The sequence below is a fragment of the Leptosomus discolor genome, chromosome 16 (assembly GCF_034619465.1).
Source record: "Leptosomus discolor isolate bLepDis1 chromosome 16, bLepDis1.hap2, whole genome shotgun sequence".
NCBI lineage: Eukaryota > Metazoa > Chordata > Aves > Leptosomiformes > Leptosomidae > Leptosomus > Leptosomus discolor.
In genome coordinates, this window is record NC_141406.1 from 15100308 (window position 1) to 15116131 (window position 15824).

The 15824-nt window shown below is 65.2% G+C and overlaps 3 protein-coding genes across 3 annotated transcripts; 1 reads left to right on the top strand and 2 right to left on the bottom strand.

The window, feature by feature from the left end:
• The first annotated feature begins 430 nt into the window (after positions 1-430).
• On the top strand, positions 431-3710 carry ISCU (iron-sulfur cluster assembly enzyme). The gene is made up of 5 exons (XM_086474125.1): positions 431-523; positions 615-728; positions 1022-1132; positions 1681-1759; positions 2390-3710. The coding sequence occupies exons 1-5, from the start codon at positions 431-433 to the stop codon at positions 2485-2487; spliced, it is 495 nt and encodes a 164-aa protein (XP_086330251.1). The 3' UTR covers positions 2488-3710.
• A 1555-nt stretch (positions 3711-5265) lies between these two features.
• On the bottom strand, positions 5266-6027 carry TMEM119 (transmembrane protein 119). Its single transcript, XM_009960236.2, has one exon. It carries the CDS (start codon positions 6025-6027, stop codon positions 5266-5268), a length of 762 nt encoding a protein of 253 aa, XP_009958538.2.
• Positions 6028-12191: 6164 nt separating this feature from the next.
• Positions 12192-14138, bottom strand: SELPLG (selectin P ligand). The gene is made up of 2 exons (XM_086474386.1): positions 14090-14138; positions 12192-13282 (listed from the first exon to the last, which is right to left on the bottom strand). The coding sequence occupies exons 1-2, from the start codon at positions 14136-14138 to the stop codon at positions 12192-12194; spliced, it is 1140 nt and encodes a 379-aa protein (XP_086330512.1).
• Positions 14139-15824: the final 1686 nt, after the last annotated feature.

The window sequence follows — 15824 nt, forward strand, 5'->3', positions numbered from 1 at the left end:
GCGCTGCCGTGAGAGCCGCCGGGGACAGATCCCTTGTATCCTCGTCTGACACTCAGGCAGTGCCGCGTGCACCCCGGGGCCTGGCAGTTAGGGGTCCTCCGAGGAGGTCCGGGGCGTGCACAACGCCTCTCTCCCGCCATATTGAGTGTGGCCGCCGCGGCCCGCACGCGCGCCGGGTATCGCGATAAAAACCGCGTCGTGATTGCAAACAGCGTTTATCGCTCGTTTTAGCGACGGCGCAGGCGGCCTTCAGCGCCCATCCCCCCCCCCCCTTCCCGCTTTGCACCGCGTCCCCCGCCGCGCTCGGCGTAAAACGTGGGCGCCAGGCCTAAAGCGGGGAGGGGGCGTGGCCGAGGGGAGGGGGCGTGGTCTCCGCCCGCGAGGTTATAAAAGGGCGGCGCGCTGCCGCTGGCTCCCGGCCCGGCTCAAGATGGCGGCGCTGAGGGCGGCGGGGGCGACCCTGCTGCGGCCCGGGCGGGGGGGCGAGGCGGCGGCGGTGGCCCGGCTGGGCTACCACAAGAAGGTGAGGGGCGAGTGGCTGCGGGGAGGCGGGGAAGGGGCTGGGGGGACGGACGGGACAGGCGGTGGCCGTTGGTGACGCGGTGCCCTCGCAGGTAGTGGATCACTACGAGAACCCGCGCAACGTCGGTTCCCTCGACCGCAACGCCAAGAACGTGGGCACCGGCCTGGTGGGCGCCCCGGCTTGTGGCGATGTCATGAAGCTGCAGGTGATCTTACGGGGACCCGCTGGGACCGGGGAGGGGGTCACCTGGGGCTGCTGCGAGGCCTAAATCCACCCCTTTCCCCTGGGGGGGGGGGGGGGGGGCGGGGGCAGCGCGGCCTTCCCTCCTCGCACCCCGCTCCCGCCATGAAATGTCCCCTGGGGGGCCCGGGCAGGCCCTGTGCTGCTCCCGAGGGCGCGGTGGGAGCCAGGGCCCTGCCTGGGCCTGAGAGGGTGGCTTTGGGGGGGGCTCGGCAGAGCCGAGCCGGCCGCTGAGGGGTGTCCCCGGCGCTGTGGCAGGTGGAGGTGGATGAGAACGGGAAGATCATCGACGCCCGTTTCAAGACCTTCGGCTGCGGGTCGGCGATCGCCTCGAGCTCGCTGGCGACGGAGTGGGTCAAAGGGAAAACGGTAAGGGCCGGCCTGGAGTCGGAAAGCCTTGAAAGCCTTGAACCTGCCTGTCTTCTCCGTTGGAAACGGTGGCGTAGGAATCCCAGTCCTGACTGTACCGTAGCCTGCAAAGCAGCGACTGTCGGCCCTGTTCGTGGCCTGACTTCTGGGGCAAAAGTTGCCTTTTCCGAGAATCTCTTAATCTGCAGGGAAGTCCTTTGTGTCTTACACGGCCACCAAAATCATGCTGAGCGCAGATTGGGGAAGAAGGTTGAGCTGTGGAACGCCTTTAGATCGTTTAGATCTCTGTTTCTGCCAGATGAGCAATGCGCTTCTGTGTTAGGATGGAGGATGAGCAGACTGGGAGCAGCTCAGTCCGTGACGCTTGGTGGGCTTTGGGTCATTCCCACCACTGCTCGGTCGCAGACATCCCTTAATCCCGGCAGCCTTTGCTGCTCCTGGCCGTGGGGAATGTTCTTCCGTGGGGTTCCTGGAGCGTTACAGCACGCTTAGCAGCTGCCGTTGTTGTGCCCCACGTCCCCAGTGACCCCCCACTGGCTGCCTTGCAGGTTGACGAAGCGCTGCAGATCAAGAACACGGACATTGCTAAAGAGCTCTGCCTGCCGCCTGTCAAACTGCACTGCTCCAGTAAGTACTGGCCTGAGCGCTGGGAGCTCCAGCACGAGCTTATGTTGGAGAGGGAGGCTTCTGGGAACGGTGCAGGTGCTTCCCAGTGTTGCTTTCCTGCTAAAGTTGCTGCACAAGGAACAGCTGAGGTCGGCCCACCAGAGAAATGTTCACATTCTGGGGTTATTTCAAAGAGTTTTCAGGTCTTTTTGTTTTTTCACCTTTCGGACTCTGTAGCTCAGCAGACCGATAGAGAAGGGTTCTGTGCCTTCTGGGGGTTCCTCTTTTCCAGGGGAGCGTTTCCATAGATTTCCAAAACAAACACAAAACTCATTTGAAAACTTTGCCGGCTCTTAGGAGTATTTTTTTTTTTTAAACCACCTGAGAAACTTGCCTTTTCTCATACCCAGGATATTTTAAAAACATTAAAAACCTCCTTTAAAAATAAGTAGCTCGTTCTGCTACATCTGCCCACGACTTTTTTTTTTTCGAACATAGCGCAGGCCACGTGTTGCTGCCGCTGTGGCTTGTCACTCCCAAGGTTTGTCACTACCCCTGGGATGGTGGGTGCTGCCGGCTGCTCTCGCTTTGACGGTGTTTTGTGGCCTGAAGGGCGTTTCGTTGGCCTTGAAACGCTTGTTTTGTCCCCAGTGCTGGCTGAAGACGCCATCAAGGCTGCCTTGGCCGATTACAAGTTGAAGCAGGACCCGAACAAAGCAGAGGCGGAGGGGAAAGCCAACAACGCCTGAGCTGCCTGTGAAAGCTTGTTCTCATTCCACCTCAACCTGCCGTGCAATGACCGTAGCTGTTAGTAGGACCCTGCGCACCGCTCGGACGCTGTAAGATACGCACAACTTACGCACAACGTGTCACTGGGTGTACAGCCACTCCCGCAGTGCTGACACGGCTGGGGCGGGGGTATTTCCCCTCCCCACCTCCCCTCACCGCTGTTTGAAACGTTCGGAGCGAGGCAGACTGCTCAGCTGCAGAGGACTCGGGGGTTTCTCTCAGGAGAGAGAGAATCCTGCTGTTCCGGTACTGGAAGGGCTGCACTTTTTTTTTAGAAGATGTATAGTTTTGCCTAATATTTGACAGAATTTAGTGGGAAGCGTTGCCTTGGTCTTCATGTTGCTGTAAGAACCGCAGGTGGGGCTGTGTGTCGATGCAGTACACCAACTCCAGCCGTGTCGGGGGTTTCATTTCACAATCTGCGCCCCAGTTTCCTCCTCCCCGGGCACTGGGACGCCTCGGCGGGCACCAGAGGGCACTGGCAACGCGCTGGTGGTGCGGGAGGAGCCGGCAGCGGCGGGGGGGCTGGGTGTCACCGCTGCGGGAGGAGCAGACTCGGGGCTGGCGGGGCTCCTGCTCGCCTCCTCTCACCGCTAACGCTTGCTTAGTTTTTTGGAGCTCACGTTTGAGGAGCAATCTTTTAATTTTGGAGCGTTTTCTGTAAGAATTCAACCTTTACACCGGCGGAGTACTCGGTTAAAGGAGAGTAAATAAATACACCTCGGGGCTGAGCCCAGGAGGGGAGTAGCACAGCTGGGGTGTGGAGCCGAGGGGAAGCTCCCAGGGGTCGGTCTGGGGACGATGCCTCTGCCTCCCGCGGGGCGCAGCTCGGCCGAGCTTTGCCGGAGGCGTGAGGGGAGCGTGGCTGACCCTCACCTGCTCGGGGCTCTGCGAGCTGAGGGCGGGTGGGAGCTGGGGGCACCCCAGCCTTTGAAAGTTAAATGCTTGGTGGTGCTCTGGCGTGGCTTCCCCTCTGTGCTCCAGGCCGCTGCGCTCTCCTGTGCCTTCTAGGGGTTCCTCTTTTCCAGGGGAGCATTTCCATAGATTTCCAAAACAAACACAAAACTCGTTTGAAAACTTTGCCGGCTCTTAGGATTATTTTTTTTTTAAAACCACCCGGGAAACTTGTCTTTTCTCATACCCAGGATGTTTTTAAAACATTAAAAACCTCCTTTAAAAGTAAGTAGCTCGTTCGGCTACATCTGTCCACGACCTTTTTTGTGAACACAGGGCAGGCCACGTGTTGCTGCCGCTGTGGTTTGTCACTCCCAAGGCCGCTCTTGCGGCCCCTCAGCTCGGCACCACCCCACGTGCCAGACGCTGGCCCTGCGCCTCCGGCCGCCCTCCTCCCGCAGCGGGGAATGTGCCTCCGCTCCCTGGGAACAGCCCTGCGCCTTCCTGCTTAAAAAAAAACAATCCAACAAAAATCAGGGAAACTTCATGTCAGTTTTGGGGCAGAATTGGCTCGTTGTGCTCACGAGAGCCCTTCAAAAAAAGTGCGAGAGGGAGGTCAAAGCCGGCACGTTCTTCCAAGGGGGAAGATTGTCCTGTTGCTGGGACACAGGGGCACATCCCTACCTGTATGGTGGCTGGGACAAGATTTGGGGTTATGGGGGTATGGGGGTGTGTTGCCTTCGAGGTGACACCACGGACACCCCCCCCCCCGGCCTCGGCTGCAGGGTGAGAGATAAGTGTTTCCCAGAAACGACACGTTCTGCGGCAGATTTTGTGACCGATAAACGCCTCCCTTTGGCTCCTGGGGCTTCACCCCCACAGAGAACCTTCACCCCGAAGCACGGCCGGGCCGGCTGCGCCTCCGGGGGCACACGAGGACCCCGCGGGGCCGGCGCCGAAACCGGCTGCGCCCCCAACACCAGCGTGATGCCAGGGGGGGCCCTGAAGGAGCAGACGGATGTGGGGACTGTGGTGTGGCTGCCCCACAAGCTGTGGAAACACACAGGAGAGGAGATCTGCGTAGGAAATGTCTTTATTACGAGCTGAAGGGGTTAAGAAAATCAGGCAAAAGTCCAGCTGGGCTCTGGGCTGCCCTCGGGGGTGACTTTGGGGCAGAAAAACGAAAGGATGGGTCCTCGCTCCTAAATCCTCTTCATCTCTCTCCTTTGCTGGGCAAGGATGGCCAAGGCCATCCCATCTTCGGTGGCCAAAGCCGTCAGCAAAGCCAGCCCGTGCTGCCCGAGGTCGCGGTGAGCCCCTGCCCCGCTCCCCGGCGGGGGGGGGGGGGGGCAACTGCAGAGACCCCCAGCCATAGTCCCGCTCCTCTGCCTGGAGGGTGCTGCTCCCCGCCAGGCGCCCGGCCCGGCCCGGGGGTGCTGCGAATTAGTAAAAGCAGATTTGGGAGAAAGCTGGAGGTGCGTGAGGGAGGGGGGAGGGCTGCCTGGCACAGCGCGGGGGGGGGGGGGGTGGGGGGGTGGGTGGATCGGGGGGGGGGATATGCCCCTTGGGAAAAGCCCCTTGGGCAACAGGAGGGACGGGGCCGACGGTGCTGTGGAAAAACACCATCTGCCAAAAAAACCAACCCCCACGGCTCTGCCACGGCGTCACACCGGTGCAAGGGCCAGTGGGTGGGTGGGGGGCTCGGGCGGGGAGCGGGGGGTCTTCATCGGGGCTTCCTTGAGCCGCCACGTACGTACGGAGCAACAGCCCCCTGTGTCCATCGCGTGGGGTGTCCCCGCCGAGCCGGCAGCTCCTCGGGCTCGCCCAGCACGGGGGTCCCTGCCCTAGATGCCGGCGGGGGCCAGGGCGCCATCCTGGGGCGCATCGGGGACACCCTCGCCCCCCGCTTCCGCTGCACCCGCCGCTGCTTCCTCGGTGCCTGGATTTTGGGGAGGGGGCTCGGCAGGTTGCTCATCGCCCAACTTTTTGCTTCCTTCCTCCTCCTCAGCGGGGGGTTTCTGCTCTCCCCGGCCCCCGTTGGCCAGTGGCGCCTTGAGGGGGGATTTGAGGTTCTGGGCGGCGGCGAGGATGTCTGCCTGCAGCTGCTGGCTGCAGTCGAGGGGCTCCTCGGCGCCGGGGTCAGGGGCTTTCTCCGGGACCTCGCTGAAAGCCCGTGTCCCCCCCACCTTGTCCCGTTGGTCCACGTACTTCTTCTTGGGGAAGGAGGAGGGGTAGTAGGCCGACGCCTTGTGCTTCTGCCGGACGATGACGGCGGCGCAGATGATGAAGAGCAGGACGAAGGCTAACGAGCCCACCACCACCACCAGCAGCATATACTCCTTGAAGAAATCCACCAGCCCGTCCAGCACGCCGCCCGGCGCGGAGCTGTTGGTCACTGTGGTCCCCGACGCGTCCCCCACCGTCGGGCCGATCCCCGGCGTCACCCTCTGGACGGGCGGCGCGGCCGAGACCTCTTCGCCGTCCCCGCTGCCCCCGCCGTCGGGCAGCACCACGGCGTGCCGGGGGGCCGCCGAGCGCGCCGGGGCCGCCACCACCACCACCAGCAGCAGCAGCAGCCACGCGCCCATCGCCGCCTGCGCCGCCATCTCCCCCGGGACTCGTGCGCAGCGACCTGCGGGAGGCAGAGGGGAGGGCGAAACGTTAACACCCCGACAGAGCAAGACCCCCAAGGTCTTCCCCAAGGGAACCCCCATGGCGCCCCCACCCCGAGCCCAGCGTGGGGCTCCGGCACCGAAGGACAAGCCCAAGCATCAAACCCTCAGCGCTCCGCTCGGGCGCTCGCTTCTTCCCCCGCCGGAATTTCCTCAAGAAAAGCAAAACGCAGCTTCGGTTTCTTCATCCCCCCCCTCGACGCCAAGCAAGGGTCTGCGTTTGTTTTGCAACGAAAAAGCGCTGGAAAGCAGCTGAAGCGAATTGCTCAAGCCTGGGGGGACGCTGCGTGCACGGGGAGAGGGCCGGGGCCGCTGCCAGCAGCCGGCTTCAGACAACGGTCATTTGGCTGATTAGAAAATTCCTGAAAAATTGAGGTTTCCAGTGGAAACTTTGACACAGGCGACGCTGCAGAGGGGCCGGCCCCTGGCGCGAGCGGCATTTCCCAACCGCTCGCCCCGGCGCGGACCATTACAAACGATTCCCGGCTTGAGCGCGGCTAAAAATAGGTTGGCGGCAGGATTTCACCCCGGTGCCGCTGCGGCGGCCGAGCGGTGCCGGGACAGGGGTGTGGGACCCCTGGCCCCAAGCCTTTGCAGAGGGTCAGCCCTGGAGCTGGGGGTGCAGGGAACGGGAGGGGGGTCCCGGCTGCCCAAGTGTCCCTGGCGAAGGCCAGCTCCGTCCCCTCGCCATCCCACGCTCCTCTGGGCTGGATGGGGCTGGGTCTGCCCCACGTTGCCAGCCGTGGCCCCCAGTGCCTGGTAGGACGTGGGACAAGCGTTTCCCATCCCCGCTCGTGGCCCGAAGCGATGAGCTGGGGTGGGTCCCCAGCCAGGCTCTGCACCCCCACGGGGTTCGGGAGCGGGGTGTGATTGTCCCCAGCACGGCACGGCGCCTTCCCGGGGGGACGCCGGCGCGTTTCGGCTGCGCCACGTAATGCCATCGAGCCCTTCCCAGAGCTCTGCCCCCCACCTCCATACAGCCCCATGGGAAGCTCTCACGAACCAGCTCGCTGGGTCCACCAGCAAGGACCCCCACTGGGACAATTCCAATTCCCCCAACCTTGGGCCCCCCAAAATCCCAACCCACCTCTCATTTCTCCCCCTCCCCCCCCCCCCCCCCCCCCCCCCCCCCGCCAAAGCGGGAGGGACTCCAGCAGCAGGACTTGGCTTACGGGCTCCTTCCCGGCTGCAAAAATCTGGTTTGCATTAAACCAGAGCAAACAAACGGCGGCGGAGGCGGGAGGTGCCCCCCGGACCCCCCAACCCTCCTGGCTCGCCACAGGCGTCGCCGCTGCCGTGGGCTCTGGGCTTGCTGCGGTGACAGCGGCACCACCAGGACAAGGGGTTTTGGGGGGCTGGGATGAGCCCCTTCGCCCTCCCCCTTCGCTGCAGAGAGGGGCCCCTCGGCCGCAGCAGGGAGAGGGGTCCTGGGGAAGGCGAAGGCAAGCGGAGCTGACAAGCGGCCGTGGCCACGGCGGGGCTGACCAAAGCCCAGACCAGCGCCAGGAGCAGGGCCTGTCGGCATGGCCATCGCCAAGGCCATCGCCAACCATCCCTTTCCCCATCCCTGTCCCCATCCCCATCCTTCCCCACCCCCCCAGACCCACAGTGCACCCCTGGCTCCGGCTTGGATGGACGCAGGCAAACCCCACTCCGCTTCCCTCCGCTCCCAAAAAGCTGAGAAAAATTCACAATTTTGATGTTGTCCAGGCGCAGCATCCTCCAAGCCATGCCCGGGTGCGTGGCCCTGTGCCCGGCTCCATCCCACATCCCACTGCAGGGACCATGCCCAGCCCTCGCCGCAGCAACCCCCCAGCCACAGGGCACCCTGCACCCCGCTTGGGAGCCACCCCAAAACTCCGGGGAGGGGAGGCTGGCGTCGCTGGTGGGTTCCTCACCTCGCCCGCAGCCGCCGCGTCGGCGGGAGGCAGCCGGGAGGACGGGGTCTGTCCCGCACTTCTCGCCTCCTCGCGCCCCTTTCTGCCGCCTGCTGGGATGGAGCCTCCTCCTTCTCCTTCTCCTCCTCCTCCTCCTCCTCCTTTTCCTTCTCCTCCTCCTGTGCCGCAGCCCGGGACCAGCTTGTTCTCATTAAGGCTGGTTTGGGGAGGGAGTGTGGGAGGCCGGTGAGGGGCAGGCAGCCCCCAGCCCCCTCCCAGCCAAAATCCAGTTGGGGGCTGGGGGTGGCTTCCTAGCTTCTTGCCCTGCCAGTGAAGTGGGGGAACCCCAGCGCTCCCCGTTATCCCAGCAGCACCGCTGGAAGGGGCTGCTTTTTGGGGTGCAAGTGAGGAAGGAGGTCACAAGCAGGGGGGGAGAGATGTTGCAAAGGTGTTTTTATCCACGAGGGCGGGGGGAAAACCCACTCCCTTGGCCATGTGGCTGAGCGCCATGGGGGGACAGTGGTGCTGGCCCCCCCCCCCCCGCCGCCCCAAAAAAGCCTCCCAGCAATGCTGTACCAGGAGCATGCATGGCCCTCACCCAGCTGCCTTTCACTGTGCTCCTGGGCCCCCCATCACCCCAGCCCAGGGCCAGATCCTGCCCCCTGTGCCCACCCCTGCAAGCCCAAACCCTGCTGCCCCGCATGGGGATGAGCCGGCGGGGGGGGCACGGCCACTGTGGCCACACAGCACCCTGGCTCCGAGGGGACGGTTTTGGGTTTGGTGCCTTGGCATCACTGCGGGCTGACAGTGTGACACTGGGGGCAAACAGAGTGGGAGACCCCCCCCCCCGCCTTGATTTTGGGAGACCATGTCCTAAATATCGTGGCCTCAGGGTGCAGAAACCCACCCCTGCAGCTCCCCAGGCTGATGCGGCAGCCACACGGCTCCCCAGGGCACGGTGTCCAGGGGTCTAGGGGCATCCTTGGGGCCCCCCTGCCCTGGCAGCGCTCTGTCCACCCCCCCGGGGTCCCCTCTGTCTGGGCTGAAGTTGCTCAAGAGGCTGCAGCCGCCGGGTGACTTCATCCTCTTGCTATTCGCCTCTGCGCCTCCCTGGGGACCTGGCCAGATTTCCCCCCCAAAAAAAAGCCATCACCCAGGGATTGCGACCACCATGGGGCTGGGGGGCGAGGGGGCCTGTCCCCATCACCACTGGGAAGCTGGGGGGGAACTGGCGCCGTTCGGGTTTCTGCCGGCGTCGCCGAATGTAACCGTGGCTCCCAGAAATAACGGGTCCGTCCGTCTGTCTGCAGCCGGTGGCTCCGCGCAGCTGCTGGGGCGGCTTTTCCCGGCCTTAAATGATCAGGGCTGAAATCTTAGAGGAGATGGGGGAAAGGCGAGGGGAGGGCAGGGGGGCCGGGGCCGGGGGTGGGGGTGAGGGTGGCCGCACTGCCGAAACGAGCTGGCCTGGAGGAGCGCCAGTGGCATCCAGACTCGCTTCTGCAGCCCAGATGGGGATGGGGATGCGATTCCCACCCCATGATGCCGGTGTTGGGCTGAACCTCCCCGTCCAGGGTCCCCATCCCACCCTGCCCAGCATCCCCATCCCTCCTTGCCCAGCGTCCCCATCCCTCCTTGTCCGGTATCCCCATCCCTCCCTGTCCAGAATCCCCATCCCTCCCTGCCCAGCATCCCCATCCCTCCTTGCCCAGTGTCCCCATCCCTCCCTGCCTGGCGTCCCCACCCTTCTCCAGTCATGGGCCCCACTGCTCCCATCTGGGGTCCCCCATCCCTGCCCTGGGCTCTCCCGCGGGGACGGGCAGCCCCCAGTGCCAGCCCACACCGGCCATTACGATGCCATTTTTGCCTGTGGGCGCTGGGCAGGGCTGTGCCGCCCGGGCCCCGCTGTGTAATTTGGGGCCGCTGGAACGTGGGGACCCGCCGGGCTCGGCTCCGCGGCACGGCCGGCCCGGGGTAACCTGCAATTTGAACCATTTCGGCCCCGCTCTGCTTGTAATTTGCTTCACTGGGCTGCGCTTTGCTGTGCCAGCAAAATAGCCAGGGAGGGGGGGGACTGATCCTACGGAGCTGCACCGCAGCACCGCGCGAAGCACCGTGCCCCACACAGCACCGCGCAGAGCGCCCCGCACAGCACCGCGCCGCCGTCACGCACGGCATCGGGCGCAGCCACACGCAGCCCCGTGCCCCCCACGCTGCCCTCCCGCTGCCGGGCTCCAGGGCTGGCCAAGGTGGCAGCTCCAAGGATCCTGCCGGGACACCGCGCTGGTTTCCTGAAGATTCCTCTGCCGTGAGCTGGGGGATGGCAGCCCGACAGGACCTGCTGACTACGCCAAATAGGGCGATTCCCGGCTCCTGGCAGCCGTCTCGTGCTCCGGCGGTGAAGGAAAGTTGATCCTCGCTGAACTCCTGCTCCAGGGCGGCTGGGCAAGGGCGGGCACGGGGCTGGGCGAGAGCGGGAGCCATCCCTCTATCCGCCTGCTCGAGCCCTGCCGGCCTCATCCTCACCTGGATGGGAGCAGAGGCTGGGGGGAAGCTGGATGGTGGGAGCATCCCTTTGCCTCCAGATCCCCTCGCCCACGCTGACTCACCCGTAAACATTTACATTTGCAGAAGAGAGCGGGGCTGGAGAGGCTGCTCGGCCCCAGATGGAAAATATCCGAAGCGCAGCATGAATGTAAACAGGCGGCGGGGCCAGGGTGCAGCGGAGCTGCCGCGCTGCCAACCCACCCGCGGGACAGGCACACCCAAAAGCGGCTTTCGAGGTGGCTGCACACCCCAGGCTCAGCTCGGGGACGGGGTGGCGCAGCGATGCCTCGAGCGCGTGGCGAAATGCTTCGCTGACCGAGCGTGTGCTGCAAATATCGAGGGCGGCGTAAGCTGTCCGGACGGGTGAGGATGGGGATGCTGAATCTGGCAGGGTAGGGGTGCAGGGAGGGGGACAGCAAGCCCAACTGGAGCAGGGATGGGGTTATGGGGATGCTGATCCTGGCAGGGCAGGGATGGGGATGCAGCAATGGGGAAACAAAGCCCAACTGGGGCAGGGATGGGGATACGGGGATGCTGAGCCTGGCAGGGCAGGGATAGGGATGCAGGGATGGGGATATCAAGCCCAACTGGGGCAGGGATGGGGCTATTGAGCCCAGTTGGGGAAGGGCTGGGGATATGGGGATGCTGAGCTGGGATGAGGCAGGGATGGGAACGTGGGGACACCCAACTTGGCAGGGGAGGGCCAGTCCTGGGCCATTTCTGCTCCTTTGGGTGGCTCCCCCACAGCTGGTCACAGGGAAGGGACTGGGCTGGTGGCTTGAGGGGTGACTGACACCTGCAGACTGGGGAGAGGTGGGACCTGGGAGCAAACCTGAGCCCCCTTCAGCCTCCCAGGTACGGGCAAGCGGTGGGACCCTCGGTGGCTGCTCATGGCTTTGCTCTCCCCATCCCTCCCTGCCCCAGCCGCAGCTGGGCAGGGACAGCCCAGGCCAACGCCGCCCTACGAGGCCAAGAGTCTGTGACCACCGTTTGCTCACCGGGGGTGAGCCCTGAGCTCGCCAGGGGCGCACAGGACCACCCTGACGGGCAGCGACGGTCCCGGCGGCCTCCTCTCACCTCGCTGCAGGCGACCGCAGGGCAGGAACACGTTACGCCACGAGCGCACCCATCGTCCCCCCCCTCCCCGGCATTTCCGCCCCGGCACCACCACCCTTTCCGCTCCCATCCTGCGGCACGAGGCTGAGCCCCCACGTGGGGAGGGGGTCCCAGGGGCTGTGGGCCCCAAACCCCCTCCCCCCTCCCCAAGGGTCTGTCCCCCTGCCCAGCGAGGGGTGGCTGCAGGTTCTGTTTCTGCTCCCCCTTCCCACGCTCCCAAGTGGAGCTGGGGCTGCTGCTGCGGGAGGAGGATGGAGAAGCGAAATTTCGGCAGGGTGGTGTGGGCAGGCGGGGGAGCGGGGAGGGGGCCAGGGGGGCTGGCGGGTGTCGTCCCCACCAGGAAGAGACCACCGTGTCCAGGTAACGCTTTAATGGGGCCAGCCTTGAGGGCTGAGCTCATCCCAGGGGAAAGCAACTTGTCACGCTGGTCCAAAACACAAACCCAAGAGGGGATGGGGGTCCCCTGCCCACGGGTCCATGCACCGGGGACCAGGCACCGTGCCCACGGCGCAGCCGCCGCCTCCCCGACGCTCTGGGATGCAGGACCCCCATCGCCGCGGCTCAGGAGTGCTCTGGCAAGAAGCTGCTGAGAGTCAGGTTGTCACCATCGGCCTCGGAGCCACCATCAAGCAGCAGCTTCGGCCGCCTGGCCAGGCTGGGCTTGGGGCCGTTGGTGGCCACCTCGCCGTCGGGCAGCAGGGAGGAGATGCAGACCATCTCGGTGCGGCTGAGCTGCCGGTGGGCCGTCCGCGCCCGTCGCCAGAGCAGGGCCCCCAGCACCCCCGTGCACACCATGAAGGTGGCGGCCACCAGCGCCAGCAGCAGGATGGCCAGCAGGCACTTGCTCATCACCCTGCTGGGGTCCCAGGGGAGCGGCGTCATGGTTCCCCCGGGCTTCGGGTCCCAAGTGGGCGCTGGGGGAGCCCCGGCTTTCTTGGCTTCCTTGTAGCCCGTGGTGGTGGGGTCGAGGGCTGGGGCGGTCACCGCGCGCGGTGCCGTGGAGGAGCTGCTGTCCGTGCCACCAGCCACCGTCCCCTCCTCAGCGGTGGATGTGAGCCAGCTGGGGACAGTGGTGGTGTTCTTTTGGGGTCCTGCTGGTGTGCCGGGCTCTGCCGGTGGCGCAGAGCTCAGCAGCAGGTCGGGATCAGGCGAATCGGTCTCATCCTGCGGATCGGCTGTGGTTGGTGCCACCAGCGCCCGGTGCACGCTGGCGTTGGTGCTGGGTGCTGGTGGTGGCGCAGAGCTCAGCAGCAGGTCGGGATCAGGAGAATCGGTCTCATCCAGGGGATCGGCTGTGGTTGGTGCCACCAGCGCCCGGTGCACGCTGGCGTTGGTGCTGGGTGCTGGTGGTGGCGCAGAGCTCAGCAGCAGGTCGGGCTCGGGGGAATCGGTCTCACTGCTGCTGGGTGTCGCGGTGGCAGCGTGGCCGTGCCCCGGTGTGGTGGTGGTGGTGCTGGGCTGCTGCCTGTCGTCGTCCCTCTTCCTGCGGGAGAGTGGCAGGGTCTCATCCTGCGCCTGCTCAGCCGCCCCCCAGACCCACCGCACGCCACGGTGCTGCCCCAGCTCCGGGGGTGGCACGGCCCCGCATGCCCGAAGGTTGCTCAGCACCAGCACCAGCATCACCAGCACAACCTGGCCCAGCGCCATGGGACCTGCGGGGGGGGGACACAGAGGGTAGAGATGAAACTCCTTGCAGGAGGAGGACGAGCTCCATCGTTCAGGACGGAAACGGCGTCAAGGAGGGATTGCACATGAGCGAAGCATCCTCCTCCCCTCCGGGAGAGGGGACCTTGGGTTTGGGGGGGTTGGACGATGGGACCAGGGACCACTGGCCGAGCTGCCTCCACCTGCGGGAGCTCGGCCCCCACCGGCTCTGCTTGAGAAGACAGTTTTGAAAAGGAAGTTGAGTGTCTGGAAATGGGAAACGAGCCACGATGGAGGCGGCTGCTGCAGGATGGGCAGTTGCAGGATGACTCCTCGTGCAGAAATGAAACCGCAGGGATGTCACACACATTTCGATCGACCCCCCCTTCCCCGGGTACCCATCCTTCCCCCTCCACCGGCTGGGCTGAGGCCACCATGCCCCTGTGCATCTGCACCAGAGCAGGAGGAGAGCCAAACCCACCCCAAACCCACCCCAAATCTCCCCTGTCACATCTATTGATCACCAATACCCCCCCGCAGAGGCAGCCCTGGTGGTCCCTGCACCCAACAGCACCCAAACGCCGATCACCGCTCCCCTGGCGCCTAGCATCCCCGGGGAGGCTCCCACATCCCCGAAGCGCCCACTCACCTCCTCAAAACCCCCGGAACCAGCACTGCACGGAGGGGGGCACCCCCCCCCTCCCCCCCCCCAGGGACCCACACATGCCCCAAGGGGGGACATGGAGCACCCCCTTTGCACCCACAGCATCCCCAGGGCCAAGCCCCGCTCCAGCACCCCCACCGCTTGGGCTCACCTCTGCCGGGGGACGCCGCGGGACCCCGAGCTGCAGCGCCGGCAGGCATCGCCAGCGAGGGCCCGGCTGCACCGGCACGGGCGGGGGGGGTTGCGAGGGCAGCTCCAGGGCTGGGCAACCGCCAAAACCCGAGGGGCGTCGCGGGCCGCCCTCCGCCTGTGCCTCCCACCCGGGCGGGGAAGGAAAGGCGGGTGCGGAAGAGCGGCTGTGGTTACGGAGCACCCGGCGGGGGAAGGACGTCACGCCAGGAGCGGGGCCGCCGAGGGCTGGGCACCACCTGCACCCACCAGCGAGGGTGGCCGGGACATGGGGCGCACCCCAAAAAAGGGGCCTCCTGCCCTTCCACGGTGGGCTGGGCGCCCTGTGGGAGCCCCACGGCCGGCTCGGCCCCACCGGTGGCCCTGCCAAGCGGCGTGCAGGGGCTCACGCCACCCCAAAAGCAGAAGTGACGGCAAACCTGGTGCCAGGGCTTCGTGTGGGCATGAACGGGACGGGGGGGGCAGGTTGTGGTGGCCCAAAAGGGGACATGCCGGTGCCCAAACACCAGCAAACGGCATTTGCACACAAGGAGGAGGAAGAGGAGGAGGAGGCCGAGGCCCTGGCTCGATGCATTTGTAGAGCCCTCGCGCAGGGCCCTTCTCTCGGCACAGGACGGCGGCTGGTGGCTGAGGAGCTCTCGGGGGGGCTGCCAGGCGCTGTCGCGGCCGTGTTGGCACTGCACGGTGTGGGACATACCCCACCCTAACCGCAGGCACCGGCGCGGCAGCAGGAAGGGTGCTGCAAGAGCGCATCCGCCGCAAAAGCCCTGCAGCTGCTGCCCGGGGCTGTAAACAACCCCCCTGCCTCCGCCTGCCCCCCGCCAGGACCGTGAACACCTCCCCCCCGCCATGGGCTGGATTCACCCCATCCCTTTCCAAAATCTCCTGGTGATGGGGGCTGGAAGTGGGTCCCGGTTCCTGTCACCCCCCAGATCACTCATGGGAAAACCGGCACAGAAAATGGGGTTCGGGTCTGCGGGAGCGGAGGGATGAGCATCCCCTGGGATGGGTCCAGGGTGGGCATGGGTGGCCAGGGAGCGTCACCTCTCCGGGAGCACCCCTGTCCCAGCCCTCGGGGTTGTGCTGGGGTCGGGATGCACCGCGGGCAGCTGAAGAGGTTGGGAAATGGTGGGTGAGACGCTGCGGCCCCGGGGAGGCTGCGGGTGGGGGAAGACTCTCAAAACCTGGACGGGGACCGAGCGATGCCGTTTCCAGCCTGGGCTTTCCTGCACCCTCGAAACTGGTTTCAGCTGGGGAAGAGCAGAATGAGCCCCCCCAGCTCCAGGGCAGCCTCCAGCCGGTGCCTTTCCTTCCAGAGACCACATCCCACCGGTCTCAGCTACCCCAAGACCTCCCCCCCAGCACATCTGTGCTATCAAATCCCGCATCCAGACCAGCCCCTGGGCTCACCCCCAGGGAAATCATCAGCGAGGCCACGTGGGAGCCCAGGGAGGGACCCCGGCTCCCCTGGGACAGAGCAGAGGGGTCCCCGAGAGAGACCCTGCTCAGCCCCAGCCCCACATGCTCGGGTTTCTGTCGCTGCGGGTGAGGCTATTTAATTTGTTTTTTATATATATATATAAATTAACATATTGCGATATTTAATAACCTGGTTAGTGATAAAACCTGCAGTGCAGGCGCTAACGGGCAGCGGTGGGTGCGGGATGCAGAGAGTCACAGGAAAAAAAAAAGCAAAC

What these genes read in the sequence shown, in the direction of transcription:
- TMEM119 (XM_009960236.2), bottom strand. Translation starts at nt 6,027, where the DNA reads ATGGCGGCGCAGGCGGCGATGGGCGCGTGGCTGCTGCTGCTGCTGGTG.
- ISCU (XM_086474125.1), top strand. Translation starts at nt 431, where the DNA reads ATGGCGGCGCTGAGGGCGGCGGGGGCGACCCTGCTGCGGCCCGGGCGG. An exon ending in AGTGGGTCAAAGGGAAAACG is followed by an intron (nt 1,133 to 1,680) that starts GTAAGGGCCGGC and finishes GCTGCCTTGCAG; the next exon opens with GTTGACGAAGCGCTGCAGAT. An exon ending in TGTCAAACTGCACTGCTCCA is followed by an intron (nt 1,760 to 2,389) that starts GTAAGTACTGGC and finishes TTTTGTCCCCAG; the next exon opens with TGCTGGCTGAAGACGCCATC.
- SELPLG (XM_086474386.1), bottom strand. Translation starts at nt 14,138, where the DNA reads ATGCCTGCCGGCGCTGCAGCTCGGGGTCCCGCGGCGTCCCCCGGCAGA. An exon ending in CGCGGCGTCCCCCGGCAGAG is followed by an intron (nt 13,283 to 14,089) that starts GTGAGCCCAAGC and finishes CCCCCCCCGCAG; the next exon opens with GTCCCATGGCGCTGGGCCAG.